This window comes from Trematomus bernacchii, unplaced genomic scaffold (assembly GCF_902827165.1).
Source record: "Trematomus bernacchii unplaced genomic scaffold, fTreBer1.1, whole genome shotgun sequence".
Classification (NCBI taxonomy): Eukaryota; Metazoa; Chordata; class Actinopteri; order Perciformes; family Nototheniidae; genus Trematomus; species Trematomus bernacchii.
This window is the reverse complement of record NW_022987607.1, coordinates 1,655,880-1,671,775: the sequence shown is the minus strand read 5'-3', so window position 1 is coordinate 1,671,775 and position 15,896 is coordinate 1,655,880. Positions and strand designations below refer to the sequence as shown.

Below are 15,896 nucleotides of genomic sequence, written 5' to 3'. Positions count from 1 at the left end.
CACAGTGACTGGAGTCAGCACAGTGACTGAAGTCAGCACAGTGACTGAAGTCAGCACAGTGACTGAAGTCAACACAGTGACTGAAGTCAACACAGTGACTGGAGTCAACACAGTGACTGAAGTCAGCACAGTGACTGAAGTCAACACAGTGACTGGAGTCAGCACAGTGACTGAAGTCAGCACAGTGACTGAAGTCAGCACAGTGCCTGAAGTCAGCACAGTGCCTGGAGTCAGCACAGTGACTGGAGTCAGCACAGTGACTGGAGTCAGCACAGTGACTGAAGTCAGCACAGTGACTGGAGTCAGCACAGCGACTGGAGTCAGCACAGTGACTGGAGTCAGCACAGCGACTGGAGTCAGCACAGCGACTGGAGTCAGCACAGCGACTGGAGTCAGCACAGTGACTGGAGTCAGCACAGCGACTGGAGTCAGCACAGTGACTGGAGTCAGCACAGCGACTGGAGTCAGCACAGTGACTGGAGTCAGCACAGTGACTGGAGTCAGCACAGTGACAGAAGTCAGCACAGTGACTGAAGTCAACACAGTGACTGGAGTCAGCACAGCGACTGGAGTCAGCACAGTGACTGGAGTCAGCACAGCGACTGAAGTCAGCACAGCGACTGAAGTCAACACAGTGACTGGAGTCAGCACAGTGACTGGAGTCAGCACAGTGACTGGAGTCAGCACAGCGACTGGAGTCAGCACAGTGACTGGAGTCAACACAGTGACTGGAGTCAGCACAGTGACTGGAGTCAGCACAGTGACTGGAGTCAGCACAGCGACTGGAGTCAGCACAGTGACTGGAGTCAGCACAGCGACTGGAGTCAGCACAGTGACTGGAGTCAGCACAGTGACTGGAGTCAGCACAGCGACTGGAGTCAACACAGTGACTGGAGTCAGCACAGTGACTGGAGTCAGCACAGCGACTGGAGTCAGCACAGTGACTGGAGTCAGCACAGCGACTGGAGTCAGCACAGTGACTGGAGTCAGCACAGCGACAGAAGTCAGCACAGCGACTGAAGTCAGCACAGTGACTGGAGTCAGCACAGTGACTGGAGTCAGCACAGCGACTGAAGTCAACACAGCGACTGGAGTCAACACAGCGACTGGAGTCAGCACAAACGAAACAGACAAAAGCTTTATCAGGTAACAGATGAGACAAAACAGCTAATAAAAAGTGCATCTGTGTGTGTGTGTGCGTGTGCGTGTGCGTGTGCGTGTGCGTGTGCGTGTGCGTGTGTGTGTGTGTGTGTGTGTGAGAGAGAGAGAGAGAGAGAAAGAGAGAGAGAGATGGATAAAGAGAGAAAGAGGGGGATGAAATATCATCCGACTAGAACATGAAGTCATTAAACACAAGAGAAGCTCATACTGGGAAAGAGGTAATGAAACCATTACATCAGTGTGTGTAACTATGTCCAAAGTTAGAGGTATGGATCAGGTATTGGAAGGATTTAAAAGTATTGGAAGGTTTTAAAAGAGTGTTTACCAGTTTGTTTGGGTAGCGTAGCACCACAGGCTGCACTGGGAGTCCTGGTATGAAAGCACCTGAGAAAGAAAGGAGAGGAAGGAGGTGAGAAGAGAGAAAGAAAATGTGATCTTCAATTACTTCTCGCATATATGATAAGCAAATAACATTGTTTTGATGTGATTTTAGGCAGAGATGGCAAAAGTACACACACCCTTTACTCAAGTAGAAGTACAGATACTTGTGTTTAAAAATACTCTGGTGAAAGTAGAAGTACTGACTAAACTTCTTTACTCAAGTCAAAGTAAAGAGGCTTTGAAATGTACTTCAGTAAAAAGTACCCATAACTAGCAGCTGTTTTAAAGAGTACCTGACCTCCCTTTATATTAATAGAACAATAATGTCATTGTTAGCTAATGAATGTTTCCATGCTGAACAACGGCAACATGACAACGTTTTCATTGGTCCCTCTTCTTTAGAGAAGACCAGGAAATGATGGATACACGGATCGTGTTCAAATCAATAGGCACGCAATGACTCTAATGGCGCATTTCCACCACACGGTCGGCCTCGGCCTCGCTCGGTACTGCTAGGCCGCGTTGGGCCTTGTTAGGGCCGGCTCACTTCATGCTGCGCTTCCATTACAGTTTAGGAACTGGGGTAGTTACTATAGTAACGCAGTGTAGGCGGAGCCGTGACGTCATCTTCAATGAGAACCCCAGAAAAACAACACAGCCGTTAGCTGTTAGCACTCAGAGCTCACAGCTCCTCATATATGTTCAGAAACTAGACAAAAGTTAAACAAGTACAAACCACAGACTGCCTGTGTCATGGCGAATACAGTCGCTGCTTTATTTATGTCTGTATAGGCCGTTGTTGTGAGTGTGGACGGTCGGAGCATATATTGCGTTAGCTTAGCCAATCTCCATTTAGAAAACACGCATTTTAAAAGGTTTTTCGCCTGCCGTCTGTCTGCAGACTTGTCAAAGCATTAATTCATGGTTTTTACTAACCGGTATCAGTATGTTGTTACTTCAGCATCATTTTGAAACGTGTATTACAATTAAATCACGGTCAAATATGTTCATCTTGTTGTAGTTGTAGCCCCCTTGCCAGCGATTCTCTCTCTAGTTTAGCAAACTCAGCCCTGTTTGTTGGCCACGATAGAACCACGATTTTGTCGGGCCAGAAAAGAGGTGAAAAAGTACCCCCGGGCCGGAACTAGGCCTAGTGGAAGCGCAACCAAAAACGGGCCCGGCACGACACGGCACGCTTAAACCGCGCTCCGCGCCATGGTGGAAATGCCCCATTAATCACATGTGTCAAACTCAAGGCCCGGGGGCCAAATCAGGCCCTTGGTGGATTTAATTTCGGCCCGCAGGATCATTTCTAATTACTATTAGATCTGGCCCGCCGGTATATTGCACACACACCTTCACTCCATCCTGAGGGTCTCCTCAGCTCAGAGCCTGACCCCAAACATTGATGAACTTGCACCCAAGATGAGATGCCAAGTATCTGGCTTGAACTAGCATCACAGAGCAGCACACTGAGTTTACATGTTTCCTTCTGCACTTTTTCTCTCACGACAACAGGGCATGTTTGGTTTTCTCTTTGAGGGAAATAGTTTTGTTGAAGCTGTTGTTGGCCTGTGGAGAAATGTAATCATAAGAAATGACTCTGGAAAAGCTGCAGATAGAGCCATAAGAAATGAATGCAACTGATTATTTAATGTTTAATGTTGTTTTTATAGGCAATAATTTAAGCTTTGTTAGTTCCAGGTTTAATATGTGCAATAAGTTCATTTCAATACGTTTTGCAATAAACATTGAACCAGTCCGGCCCTCGTCTAGTACCCATTTTTTTATTTTGGCCCACTGTGTATTTGAGTTTGACACCCCTGCTCTAAATAATAATGATCACGCCACCAAACACAGATTCAAACTAAAGGAACCAGCCTGTTTGGAAAATGTAAGAAGTAGAAAGTACAGATATTTGGGTTCAACATGTAAGAAGTAGAAAGTACAGGTATTTGTGTTCAACATGTAAGAAGTAGAAAGTACAGGTATTTGTGTTCAACATGTAAGAAGTAGAAAGTACAGGTATTTGTGTTCAACATGTAAGAAGTAGAAAGTACAGGTATTTGTGTTCAAAATGTAAGAAGTAGAAAGTACAGGTATTTGTGTTCAAAATGTAAGAAGTAGAAAGTACAGGTATTTGTGTTCAAAATGTAAGAAGTCAAAGTAAAAAGTCGTCAGGAAAATAAGTAGTGGAGTAAAGTACTGATACCAGAGAAATGTACTAAAGTACAGTAACGAAGTATTTGTACTTCACTACATCCCACCTCTGGTTTTAGGTGTCTTTACTACAGCAAAGAGACATAAATAGCTGAGTCATGTTCTGGTTTAGATGATTGATCAGTTCACCACCTCAGTATAACTCTTTAATGTCCCTCTGATGACAGAAGAGCTGACAGCAGCATTTACTACTGTGTGTGCTTTGAATGGATGATAATGGGCTTCTTTTTACTAGTGAGCTTAAACCTTAATTGTCTACCTGGGGTCAGTGCTATAAACGGTACAGTTGATACAGCTACGATGGGCAAACGGTTGCACATTTACATATTTGACTGATAGAGCAGCATAACCTTTCATATCTAGTCGTGTTAACGCCTACCTGATGGAGGTGAGTTGAATATTAACTCTTATTCTGGCTTTGTCTTGTTCTCACTAACTCATGTGGGACATATCTGGTTCTTAAACTGCTTAATGCATCTCTATTACCTTTGTTTTGTGCAGCTTTAATTGTCAATTTCGGATTGTGCAAATATCTAATTGCCCTGACATGTTGACTGTGATGAAATGAGAAAACATGTTCATTAATATTATGTGATTTGTAGTAATTGAAAAAATCAGGTGTGCAACTACATACCACAATTTGAAAAAGTAATTTCTAAATTACAAGTAAAAGTTAGAGAATATACTATGCTGATGTTCAGGTGTATATCAGTATGTAGTGTCTCTACTTTAAAGAGTCCTCTCCTGCTGATGTTCAGGTGTATATCAGTATGTAGTGTCTCTACTTTAAAGAGTCCTCTCATGCTGATGTTCAGGTGTATATCAGTATGTAGTGTCTCTACTTTAAAGAGTCCTCTCCTGCTGATGTTCAGGTGTATATCAGTATGTAGTGTCTCTACTTTAAAGAGTCCTCTCCTGCTGATGTTCAGGTGTATATCAGTATGTAGTGTCTCTACTTTAAAGAGTCCTCTCCTGCTGGTGTTCAGGTGTATATCAGTATGTAGTGTCTCTACTTTAAAGAGTCCTCTCCTGCTGATGTTCAGGTGTATATCAGTATGTAGTGTCTCTACTTTAAAGAGTCCTCTCCTGCTGATGTTCAGGTGTATATCAGTATGTAGTGTCTCTACTTTAAAGAGTCCTCTCCTGCTGATGTTCACGTGTATCAGTATGTAGTGTCTCTACTTTAAAGAGTCCTCTCCTGCTGATGTTCAGGTGTATATCAGTATGTAGTGTCTCTACTTTAAAGAGTCCTCTCCTGCTGATGTTCAGGTGTATATCAGTATGTAGTGTCTCTACTTTAAAGAGTCCTCTCCTGCTGATGTTCACGTGTATCAGTATGTAGTGTCTCTACTTTAAAGAGTCCTCTCCTGCTGATGTTCACGTGTATCAGTATGTAGTGTCTCTACTTTAAAGAGTCCTCTCCTGCTGATGTTCACGTGTATCAGTATGTAGTGTCTCTACTTTAAAGAGTCCTCTCCTGCTGGTGTTCACGTGTATCAGTATGTAGTGTCTCTACTTTAAAGAGTCCTCTCCTGCTGATGTTCAGGTGTATAATCAGTATGTAGTGTCTCTACTTTAAAGAGTCCTCTCCTGCTGATGTTCACGTGTATCAGTATGTAGTGTCTCTACTTTAAAGAGTCCTCTCCTGCTGATGTTCAGGTGTATATCAGTATGTAGTGTCTCTACTTTAAAGAGTCCTCTCCTGCTGATGTTCACGTGTATCAGTATGTAGTGTCTCTACTTTAAAGAGTCCTCTCCTGCTGATGTTCAGGTGTATATCAGTATGTAGTGTCTCTACTTTAAAGAGTCCTCTCCTGCTGATGTTCAGGTGTATATCAGTATGTAGTGTCTCTACTTTAAAGAGTCCTCTCCTGCTGATGTTCACGTGTATCAGTATGTAGTGTCTCTACTTTAAAGAGTCCTCTCCTGCTGATGTTCACGTGTATCAGTATGTAGTGTCTCTACTTTAAAGAGTCCTCTCCTGCTGATGTTCACGTGTATCAGTATGTAGTGTCTCTACTTTAAAGAGTCCTCTCCTGCTGATGTTCAGGTGTATATCAGTATGTAGTGTCTCTACTTTAAAGAGTCCTCTCCTGCTGGTGTTCAGGTGTATATCAGTATGTAGTGTCTCTACTTTAAAGAGTCCTCTCCTGCTGATGTTCAGGTGTATATCAGTATGTAGTGTCTCTACTTTAAAGAGTCCTCTCCTGCTGATGTTCAGGTGTATATCAGTATGTAGTGTCTCTACTTTAAAGAGTCCTCTCCTGCTGATGTTCAGGTGTGTATCAGTATGTAGTGTCTCTACTTTAAAGAGTCCTATCCTGCTGGTGTTCAGGTGTATATCAGTATGTAGTGTCTCTACTTTAAAGAGTCCTCTCCTGCTGGTGTTCAGGTGTATATCAGTATGTAGTGTCTCTACTTTAAAGAGTCCTCTCCTGCTGATGTTCAGGTGTATATCAGTATGTAGTGTCCTCTACTTTAAAGAGTCCTCTCCTGCTGATGTTCAGGTGTATATCAGTATGTAGTGTCTCTACTTTAAAGAGTTCTCTCCTGCTGATGTTCAGGTGTATATCAGTATGTAGTGTCTCTACTTTAAAGAGTCCTCTCCTGCTGATGTTCAGGTGTATATCAGTATGTAGTGTCTCTACTTTAAAGAGTCCTCTCCTGCTGATGTTCAGGTGTATATCAGTATGTAGTGTCTCTACTTTAAAGAGTCCTCTCCTGCTGATGTTCAGGTGTATATCAGTATGTAGTGTCTCTACTTTAAAGAGTCCTCTCCTGCTGGTGTTCAGGTGTATATCAGTATGTAGTGTCTCTACTTTAAAGAGTCCTCTCCTGCTGATGTTCAGGTGTATATCAGTATGTAGTGTCTCTACTTTAAAGAGTCCTCTCCTGCTGATGTTCAGGTGTGTATCAGTATGTAGTGTCTCTACTTTAAAGAGTCCTCTCCTGCTGGTGTTCAGGTGTATATCAGTATGTAGTGTCTCTACTTTAAAGAGTCCTCTCCTGCTGATGTTCAGGTGTGTATCAGTATGTAGTGTCTCTACTTTAAAGAGTCCTCTCCTGCTGATGTGCAGGTGTATATCAGTATGTAGTGTCTCTACTTTAAAGAGTCCTCTCCTGCTGGTGTTCAGGTGTATATCAGTATGTAGTGTCTCTACTTTAAAGAGTCCTCTCCTGCTGGTGTTCAGGTGTATATCAGTATGTAGTGTCTCTACTTTAAAGAGTCCTCTCCTGCTGATGTTCAGGTGTATATCAGTATGTAGTGTCTCTACTTTAAAGAGTCCTCTCCTGCTGATGTTCAGGTGTGTATCAGTATGTAGTGTCTCTACTTTAAAGAGTCCTCTCCTGCTGGTGTTCAGGTGTATATCAGTATGTAGTGTCTCTACTTTAAAGAGTCCTCTCCTGCTGATGTTCAGGTGTATCAGTATGTAGTGTCTCTACTTTAAAGAGTCCTCTCCTGCAGAATAACACCTGGATGAAAGGGGTGTAAATACCAATATAATAACTAAGTGCATATGTACATTGGTCTTTAAGACAGGGTGTGGCTAACTCCCGCTGTAACACCTCTAAAGGAGGTGGAGGTAGAAAAACGTGTTAAACAGGAATAACATGAACTCTGAGCTTTTCAAAGAGGAACTGCCATCGTCAAACATGGATACATTTGATATTCAAACAAACAATATTGGCTTCAAATATTGCTCGAGCTGCACATGAGAACATTAAAGTGATCATGAATACAAAGACGGCAAAAATAATGTCACTATAGTGAGGGGTCTGCTCTATTAAAAGGCTTTTAGATTAGGCAAGTCGACTGGAGGTTGCTGCACGTTATACACACACACCCTCTTTGACCACACACAACAACACACACACACACACACACACAACACACACACACACACACACACACACACACACACACACACACACACACACACACACACACACACACACACACACACACACACACACACACACACACACACACACACACACACACACACACACACACACACACACACACACACACACACACACACACACACACACACACCACACACACACACACACACACACACACACACACACACACACACACACACACACACACACACACACACACACACACACACACACACACACACACACACACACACACACACTCTTTGACCAGGTACACACACACACACACACTGTTGTGCTGGGAGCCAGTGATGAGACATAATGAGAGGAGACACATCCAGAGAGGACTGGTAACAGACCGATCAAGCTGGACAAACACACACACATACACACATACACACACACACACACACACACACACACACACACAGTTAGAGCAGGACAGAGTGTGACCAACAGGGCTTACTGGGAATTACAGAATGACAGACTGGAAGAAAGGGGATTAAACAGAGCAGGAAGGGAACAATAGCTGACGGCATCACACACACCGGATGTGAGCAGAAAGACAAAACCCCCCAAAAAGATACCAGTCCTGTTGATGTGCCTCTGAGCAAGAAACTGAACCCAACACTGCTGGGAATGAAATGATCACACAGCTATTTATTAACACACAGACACACCCTTGACTTGAAATTACAAAGAACCACAAACCAAATACTGTGGGTTGGATTATTATTGTGTCCAGCTCACATGTTTTGTTATACGAAAATAACTTCGAGTCCCAGTCAAAACTGAATTTTAAATGCTTCCTAAATGTAGTAATTAACCACAAAAAGACCTTAAAGGTGCCCAACTCTGCACATCTTCAGGCGTATATCCCAGTCTGCTCTGATTGGATAGCTGGCCGGCTCTGTTGTGATTGGTCAACCGCTTGGAAAACATAAATGCATGTGTTTAGTCAAAGGGAAGGGGGGATGTCCGGTGCCTTGCTCAAGGGCACCACGACAGGGCCCAGGAGGTGAACTGGGACCTCTCCAAGTAGCAGTCCACACTCCATATTTTAGGTCTGGTCGGGGACTTGAAGCCGCGACCCTACGGCTCACAGTCCAAGCCCCTACTGACTGAGCCACTGCCCGTAGATGCTAGTTATGGGTACTTTTTACTTCAGTACATTTCGAAGCCCTCTTTACTTTTACTTGAGTTAAGAAGTTTCGTCAGTACTTCTACTTTCACCAGAGTATGTTTAGAATGTGTTTACTTTTGCCATCTCTTGAAATCAGAAGGGGTTTGAACACATACCAGCTTTGTATAAGATGAGCCCAGACCTGTTGGTGCACGTTCCCTCTGGAAATATCATGATCTGAAACAAGTACATGTCACACATCAGGGTACATAAACACACAAAGAGATGCATGTTGATCTCACACATTATCTTAAACCTGACATTAGATCAGTTTGTCTGTGTACAGTAACATGGTTGTTACCTTGGTTTTCTATTTGTGTTGTTTTAAAATGTTGAGAGAGTTTTTCAGTCTGTGGTTTTATTGTCTCGTGCTTTTACATTTGTTTTGTCTAAATGTATTTATGCTGCTTTTTATATATTTATCGATGTAGAGCACTTTGGTCAACTCTAAATGTGCTATATAAATAAAGTTGGATTGATTACCTGAGGCCACTCCCCTCCAGAATTGGCTCTCCTCTTGATCTCCTCCACAGTCTTTCTTCTGGAGGCTTGATCCGAGCGAAACACAAACACCGGCCTGATGTAGCTGATCAGAGCTGGAGGAAGATGAGAGGAGGAAGATTTTAGATGTCAGAGCAAGAGAGGAAACACACAGCAGAGCCAGAGACTGAAAGGAAACCTGGCTGTCAACAACAAGACCTGAGTACTTCTACTTTTTGTTTTATGCATGCTTCTTAGTTAACATTTAGCTGTCTTTGGCTCTTTTCTGCTGTAACAGAAGTAAAGTTCCCCTCTATGGGACGAGTAGAGGTATTCTGATACTGATGGGAAAATCCTGAATGTCCTCTTCCAATATGAGAGTAACATGATAACAAAGGTATCCCAACTGTAGCTGTGTGCATGACAGGATGTATGATTACCTAGAAGAGCATCAGGACTGTTTGAGGCATATGATAGCTATGTGATTAACATGATGATTCAGCCTCTATGGAGATAGACATATCACAAGCATGATCATTTCTGACGTGGAGCTAATCTGAAGTAAACATTGAATACTGCTTTCTATTCCTCCATCTTGTGACTGTGTAACTCCCTCTCTTGGATATCAGCATGTGAAGGACACTGTTCAGGAACTAGTTGATGCTCTGGATGTGATGACTACTTCCATTCTGGAGAGGATCACAAATGCATGGATCCTGAGATTGAAGTTGAACCCGGGGACGAGTGATTATTAACATTTTTAAGTATTCAGAAAAAGTCAGAATATTGAGATTTTTGAGAAAAAAGTCAGATTTTTGAGGAAAAAAAAGTCAGATTTTTGAGGAAAAAAAGTCAGATTTTTTAGAAAAAGTCAGAATTTTCAGATTGTGAGAAAAAATCAGAATTTTGAGAAAAAATCGGAATTTTGAGAAAAAGTCAGAATTTTGAGAAAAAGTCAGAATTTTGAGAAAAAGTCAGAATTTTGAGATTTCTTGAAAAAAGCCAACATTTTTAGATAAAACTCAGTATTTGGTTCATGACAGGATGTATGAAGAACCGGTATTCCTCCATCTTGTGACTGTGTATCTCCCTCTCTTGGATATCAGCATGTGAAGGACACTGTTCAGGAACTAGTTGATGCTCTGTATGTGATGACTACTTCCATTCTGGAGAGGATCAGAAATACATGGATCCTGAGATTGAAGATCAAGCCGGTGACCAGGGAGATTTTTCTAACAGATTCTGATTCTGAAAATGGAGAATCACTCACTTCCCCAGACGGGAATGCTCCTGCTCTCCAGTTTGGTAACGATGGAGCACATGTTCATGGTGACTGGGATGGCATCAAAGTAAGAGGAGTGAGGGGCCATTGTGAGAATTGGAACTTCTGAAGGTTTCGCTCGCTCTCCTTTCACTTTTATCCAATGGAAACCTACACAAAACCACAAGGCCCGCATGATGGCTCGAAGACAGACATCTACAAACCTGAGGAGCACATAATAATGTATAAAGAAAGCGTAATTAGACAGTATGAAGTAGACTTTTGATTGTGTTCTGGTTTTATGTTTCAGTATTTGTAAGCAACTGTGACTGAAAGAATATTGCTTTTATTTTACTTTTTATGGTTATTTCATTTTTAGAATATTATATGTAGCCGTGTATTGTATTTGTAACTCTGGCACAACAATTTCCTTCGAGATAAATAAAGTCCTATCTTATCTTATCTTATGGATGTTCTTTAAAAAATTCAGGTTTTTAATATGTCATAGTGTAATTTAAACACTTTATATATACACACACAACACACACACACACACACACAAACCTTCTCCACCACGACTGAGGCTCCATGATATAATCGGAGCGTCCCATGGAGGCTATGAAGGCGAACGGCCAGGCCAGAAACATGAGGGAGGAAACGAGAAGCAGCCGAACGGGAAACACTGTGACCGACATCAGGAAAATCTGTAGAGAGAGAGACAGATATTGTTGGGAAAATCCTGAATGTCCTCTTCCAACATGAGAGTAACATGATAACAAAGGTATCCCAACTGCAGCTGTGTACATGACAGGATGTATGATTACCTAGAAGAGCATCAGGACTGTTTTAGGCATATGATAGCTACTGCTTTATGTTCCTCCATCTTGTGACTGTGTAACTCCCTCTCTTGGATATCAGCATGTGAAGGACACTGTTCAGGAACTAGTTGATGCTCTGTATGTGAGGACTACTTCCATTCTGGAGAGGATCACAGATACATGGATCCTGAGATTGAAGCTCAAACTATCCCCATGCAAACTGCACTTTTTGATGTCTTTTATACATCAATATTGGCGCGTTTCCACTACACGGCCTCGCTCGGCCCCGCTCGGTATGGCTAGGCCTCGTTAGGACTGGCTCACTTTATGGCGCATTTCCATTACAGTTTAGGAACTGGGGCAGTATCTATAGTAACGCAGTGTAGGCGGAGCCGTGACGTCATCTTCAATGAGAACCCCAGAAAAACAACACAGCCGTTAGCTGTTAGCACTCAGAGCTCACAGCTCCTCATATATGTTCAGAAACTAGACACAAGTTAAACAAGTACAAACCACAGACTGTCTGTGTCATGGCGAATACAGTCGCTGCTTTATTTATGTCTGTATAGGCCGTTGTTGTGAGTGTGGACAGTCGGAGCATATACTGCGTTAGCTTAGCCAATCTCCATTTAGAACACACGCATTTTAAAAGGTTTTCGCCTGCCGTCTGTCTGCAGACTTGACAAAGCATTAATTCATGGTTTTTACTAACCGGTATCAGTATGTTGTTACTTCGGCATCATTTTGAAACGTGTATTACAATTAAATCACGGTCAAATATGTCCATCTTGTTGTAGTTGTAGCCCCCTTGCCAGCGATGCTCTCTCTAGTTTAGCATACTCAGCCCGACTCAGCCTCGTTGTCTCTGGCCCTAGACCCACGATTTTATGAGGCCAGAAAAACTGTGAATTAGGACCCGCCGGCCGGTACTAGGCCAAGTGGAAACGCAACCAAAGACGGGCCGCTGACGTCACAGCCCTCTTAAACCGTGCTCCGCGCTGTAGTGGAAACGCGCCATATGTGTCCCCGGTGCGTCAGGGAACTCACAAAGTATCAGAAAACAAAACCCTCTCTCTTTTCCTCCGTACCCAAATCTCTAAAAACGGGGGAACAACGGAGCTGATCCAGATTTGCGTCCGATATGACGTAATATCTGAAATGTGGGCGGGCTTTAGACCCACGGCCCTATCAGAAACGTTGCTATCGGAAACAATGCATGATATGGCGTTTCATCACGGCAGCATTTAGCCGAGTTTCTTTTCTTTTTTTTAAAGCTACTGACCCAGAATCATCACTTTAGTAACAGGACTGAAACAGAGGGATATAAGGGATGTCTAAAATGCATTATCTGTTTGGTATTTTGAGCAAAACACTTCATACACATGTTTTTTATATATTTGTATATATCTGAGACCTATAATATATGCCTAAAATGGTATAATAGGAGACCTTTAATGTTCTTAGTTCTGCAGAGAGAGAGAGACAGATATTGAAGAGCACATTGTGATCATTCCACTTCACCTACTACACACACACCATCCTTCAACATCTCTACAGCATTCAGTACATTCCTATTAGAGGAGGGGGTGTGTCCACAGGAAGTAACAGCAGGATCTAATCACACACTGGTTATACTGGTTAGGGACTGCAGCTAAACCCCTGGAGCTAACAGCCTTAAAGGTCACCTATTATACAAAATCCACTCATCATGTCTCTTCTACATCAACATGTGTCCCCTCTGTGTAAAGAGTGTCCCATGTTCATGTTCATGTTTGGCCTAGAGCGAATACCTTGCTGTTAAAAGGTCTTTCTTTAATGTGCAACAACTGTATTTAAAGGTCACCTATGATGCAAAATCCTCTTCTTCATGTCTCTTCTACATCAACATGTGTCCCCTCTTCTTCATGTCTCTTCTACATCAACATGTGTCCCCTCTTCCTCATGTCTCTTCTACATCAACATGTGTCCCCTCTTCTTCATGTCTCTTCTACATCAACATGTGTCCCCTCTTCTTCATGTCTCTTCTACATCAACATGTGTCCCCTCTTCTTCATGTCTCTTCTTCATCAACATGTGTGCCCTCTTCTTCATGTCTCTTCTACATCAACATGTGTCCCCTCTTCTTCATGTCTCTTCTACATCAACATGTGTCCCCTCTTCTTCATGTCTCTTCTTCATCAACATGTGTGCCCTCTTCTTCATGTCTCTTCTACATCAACATGTGTCCCCTCTTCTTCATGTCTCTTCTACATCAACATGTGTCCCCTCTTCTTCATGTCTCTTCTACATCAACATGTGTCCCCTCTTCTTCATGTCTCTTCTACATCAACATGTGTCCCCTCTTCTCCATGTCTCTTCTACATCAAGATGTGTCCCCTCTTCTTCATGTCTCTTCTACATCAACATGTGTCCCCTCTTCTTCATGTCTCTACTACATCAACATGTGTCCCCTCTTCTTCATGTCTCTTCTACATCAACATGTGTCCCCTCTTCTTCATGTCTCTTCTACATCAACATGTGTCCCCTCTTCTTCATGTCTCTTCTACATCAACATGTGTCCCCTCTTCTTCATGTCTCTTCTACATCAACATGTGTCCCCTCTGTGGAAAGAGACTCTGAAAGTTTCAGGAACAAAGATTCTCTCTCTTTTTTGTCCTGATCCATTTCTATAAAAACCTGTCTGAAAATGAGCTGATCAGATTTTGGCCACTTTATGATGTCATAACGATTTTTTTGGCTTGTGTAACCATTAGCCAATCAGCAACCAAGGTAACCCCCCCCCCGCTGCTGCAGATACATGCTTTACAACATCAGGAGGATACGTCCCCTCCTGACCCAGAAAGTGACGCAGCTTCTGGTCCAGGCTCTCGTCATCTCACGCCTTGACTACTGCAACTCCCTCCTGGCTGGTCTACCTGCATGTGCCATCCGTCCTCTGCAGCTCATCCAGAATGCAGCGGCTTGTCTGGTCTTCAACCTTCCTAAATGTTCCCACACCACACCGCTCCTCCGCTCACTTCACTGGCTTCCAGTAACGGCTAGAATCCACTGCAAGACACTGGTACTAGCGTACCATGCTGTGAATGGATCTAGCCCTTCCTACATTCAGGACATGGTTAAACTGTACACCCCAGCACGTGCACTCCGCTCTGCATCGGCCAAACGGCTCGCTGCACCCGCACTGCGAGGGGGACCCAAGTTCCCATCAGCAAAAACACGTGGGTTTGCTATCCTGGCTCCAAAATGGTGGAATGAGCTCCCCATTGACATCAGGACAGCAGAAAGCTTACACATCTTCCAGAGCAGACTGAAAACTCATCTCTTTCGACTCCACTTCGAGCAATAAAATGAAAAAAAAGAATAAAAACGCACTTAGATACTAACTAAGCACTTACATACTAACAAAGGACCGGCTTATCTAAAGCCAGTTGAGTAGCACTTGAAATGGTTTGTTTGTGTGTGTGTGTGAGTGTGAGTGTGAGTGTGAGTGTGAGTGTGAGTGTGTGTGTGTGTGTGTGTGTGTGTACTCACAGGGTCACAAAGTCACAGCCTTCAGTGTTAATTCAGGCTGAGTGACATTTTAAGCCCCCTCCTACCCCTTTTCCTCCTCTGTTTCCTCTCTTTCATCTGCCTGTTTTACAGTAAATCCATTAATCTATCTATCCATCCATCCATCTATCCATCCATCCATCCATCCATCTATCATCTATCCATCCACCATCTATCTATCCTATCCATCATCCATCCTCATCCATCATCCATCTATCCATCTATCCATCCATCCATCTATCTATCTATCCATCCATCCATCTATCTATCCATCCATCCATCCATCCATCCATCTATCCAGCCATCCATCCATCCATCCATCCATCCATCCATCCATCCATCCATCTATCCATCCATCTATCCATCCATCTATCTATCTATCTATCCATCATCCATCCATCTATCTATCTATCTATCCATCCATCCATCCATCCATCCATCATCTATCTATCCATCCATCTATCTATCCATCCATCCATCCATCCATCTATCTATCTATCTATCTATCCATCCATCCATCTATCTATCTATCCATCCATCTATCCATCTATCCATCTATCTATCTATCCATCCATCCATCTAACAGTATGGAGCTCAAACTCTTTTTCTCTCTCAGGTTGACCACAAGGTGAGTTCCTTTCTTTACACATACTCTCTCAAGTACAGGTTAGCGATGCTTGCTAATGTAAACACAGACCATATTACATCCAAAACACGTTGCGCATTGTTTCTGATAGCAACGTTTCTGATAGGGCCGTGGGTGTAAAGCCCGCCCACATTTGAGATATTACGTCATATCGGACAAAAATCTGGATCAGCTCCGTTGTTCCCCCGTTTTAAGAGATTTGGGTACGGAGGAAAAGAGAGATGACAGACTTCATTTATCACGCTGCGCTACCTTCAAATGTTTCCCCCTACTTTGCATTGATGTGCTTTT

At 43.0% G+C, this 15,896-nt stretch overlaps 1 protein-coding gene across 1 annotated transcript in view; it reads right to left on the bottom strand.

The window, feature by feature from the left end:
* LOC117482926 (lysophosphatidylcholine acyltransferase 1-like) overlaps nucleotides 1-15,896 on the bottom strand; it is a 48,027-nt gene that overhangs the window by 17,714 nt on the left and 14,417 nt on the right. The window contains exons 2-6 of the mRNA XM_034131174.1: nucleotides 11,157-11,296; nucleotides 10,602-10,816; nucleotides 9,335-9,447; nucleotides 8,968-9,028; nucleotides 1,487-1,545 (exon numbers count right to left, since the gene is read on the bottom strand). Of these exons, the coding sequence (XP_033987065.1) occupies nucleotides 1,487-1,545; nucleotides 8,968-9,028; nucleotides 9,335-9,447; nucleotides 10,602-10,816; nucleotides 11,157-11,296 (588 nt within the window). The remainder of the gene's footprint in view (nucleotides 1-1,486; nucleotides 1,546-8,967; nucleotides 9,029-9,334; nucleotides 9,448-10,601; nucleotides 10,817-11,156; nucleotides 11,297-15,896) is intronic.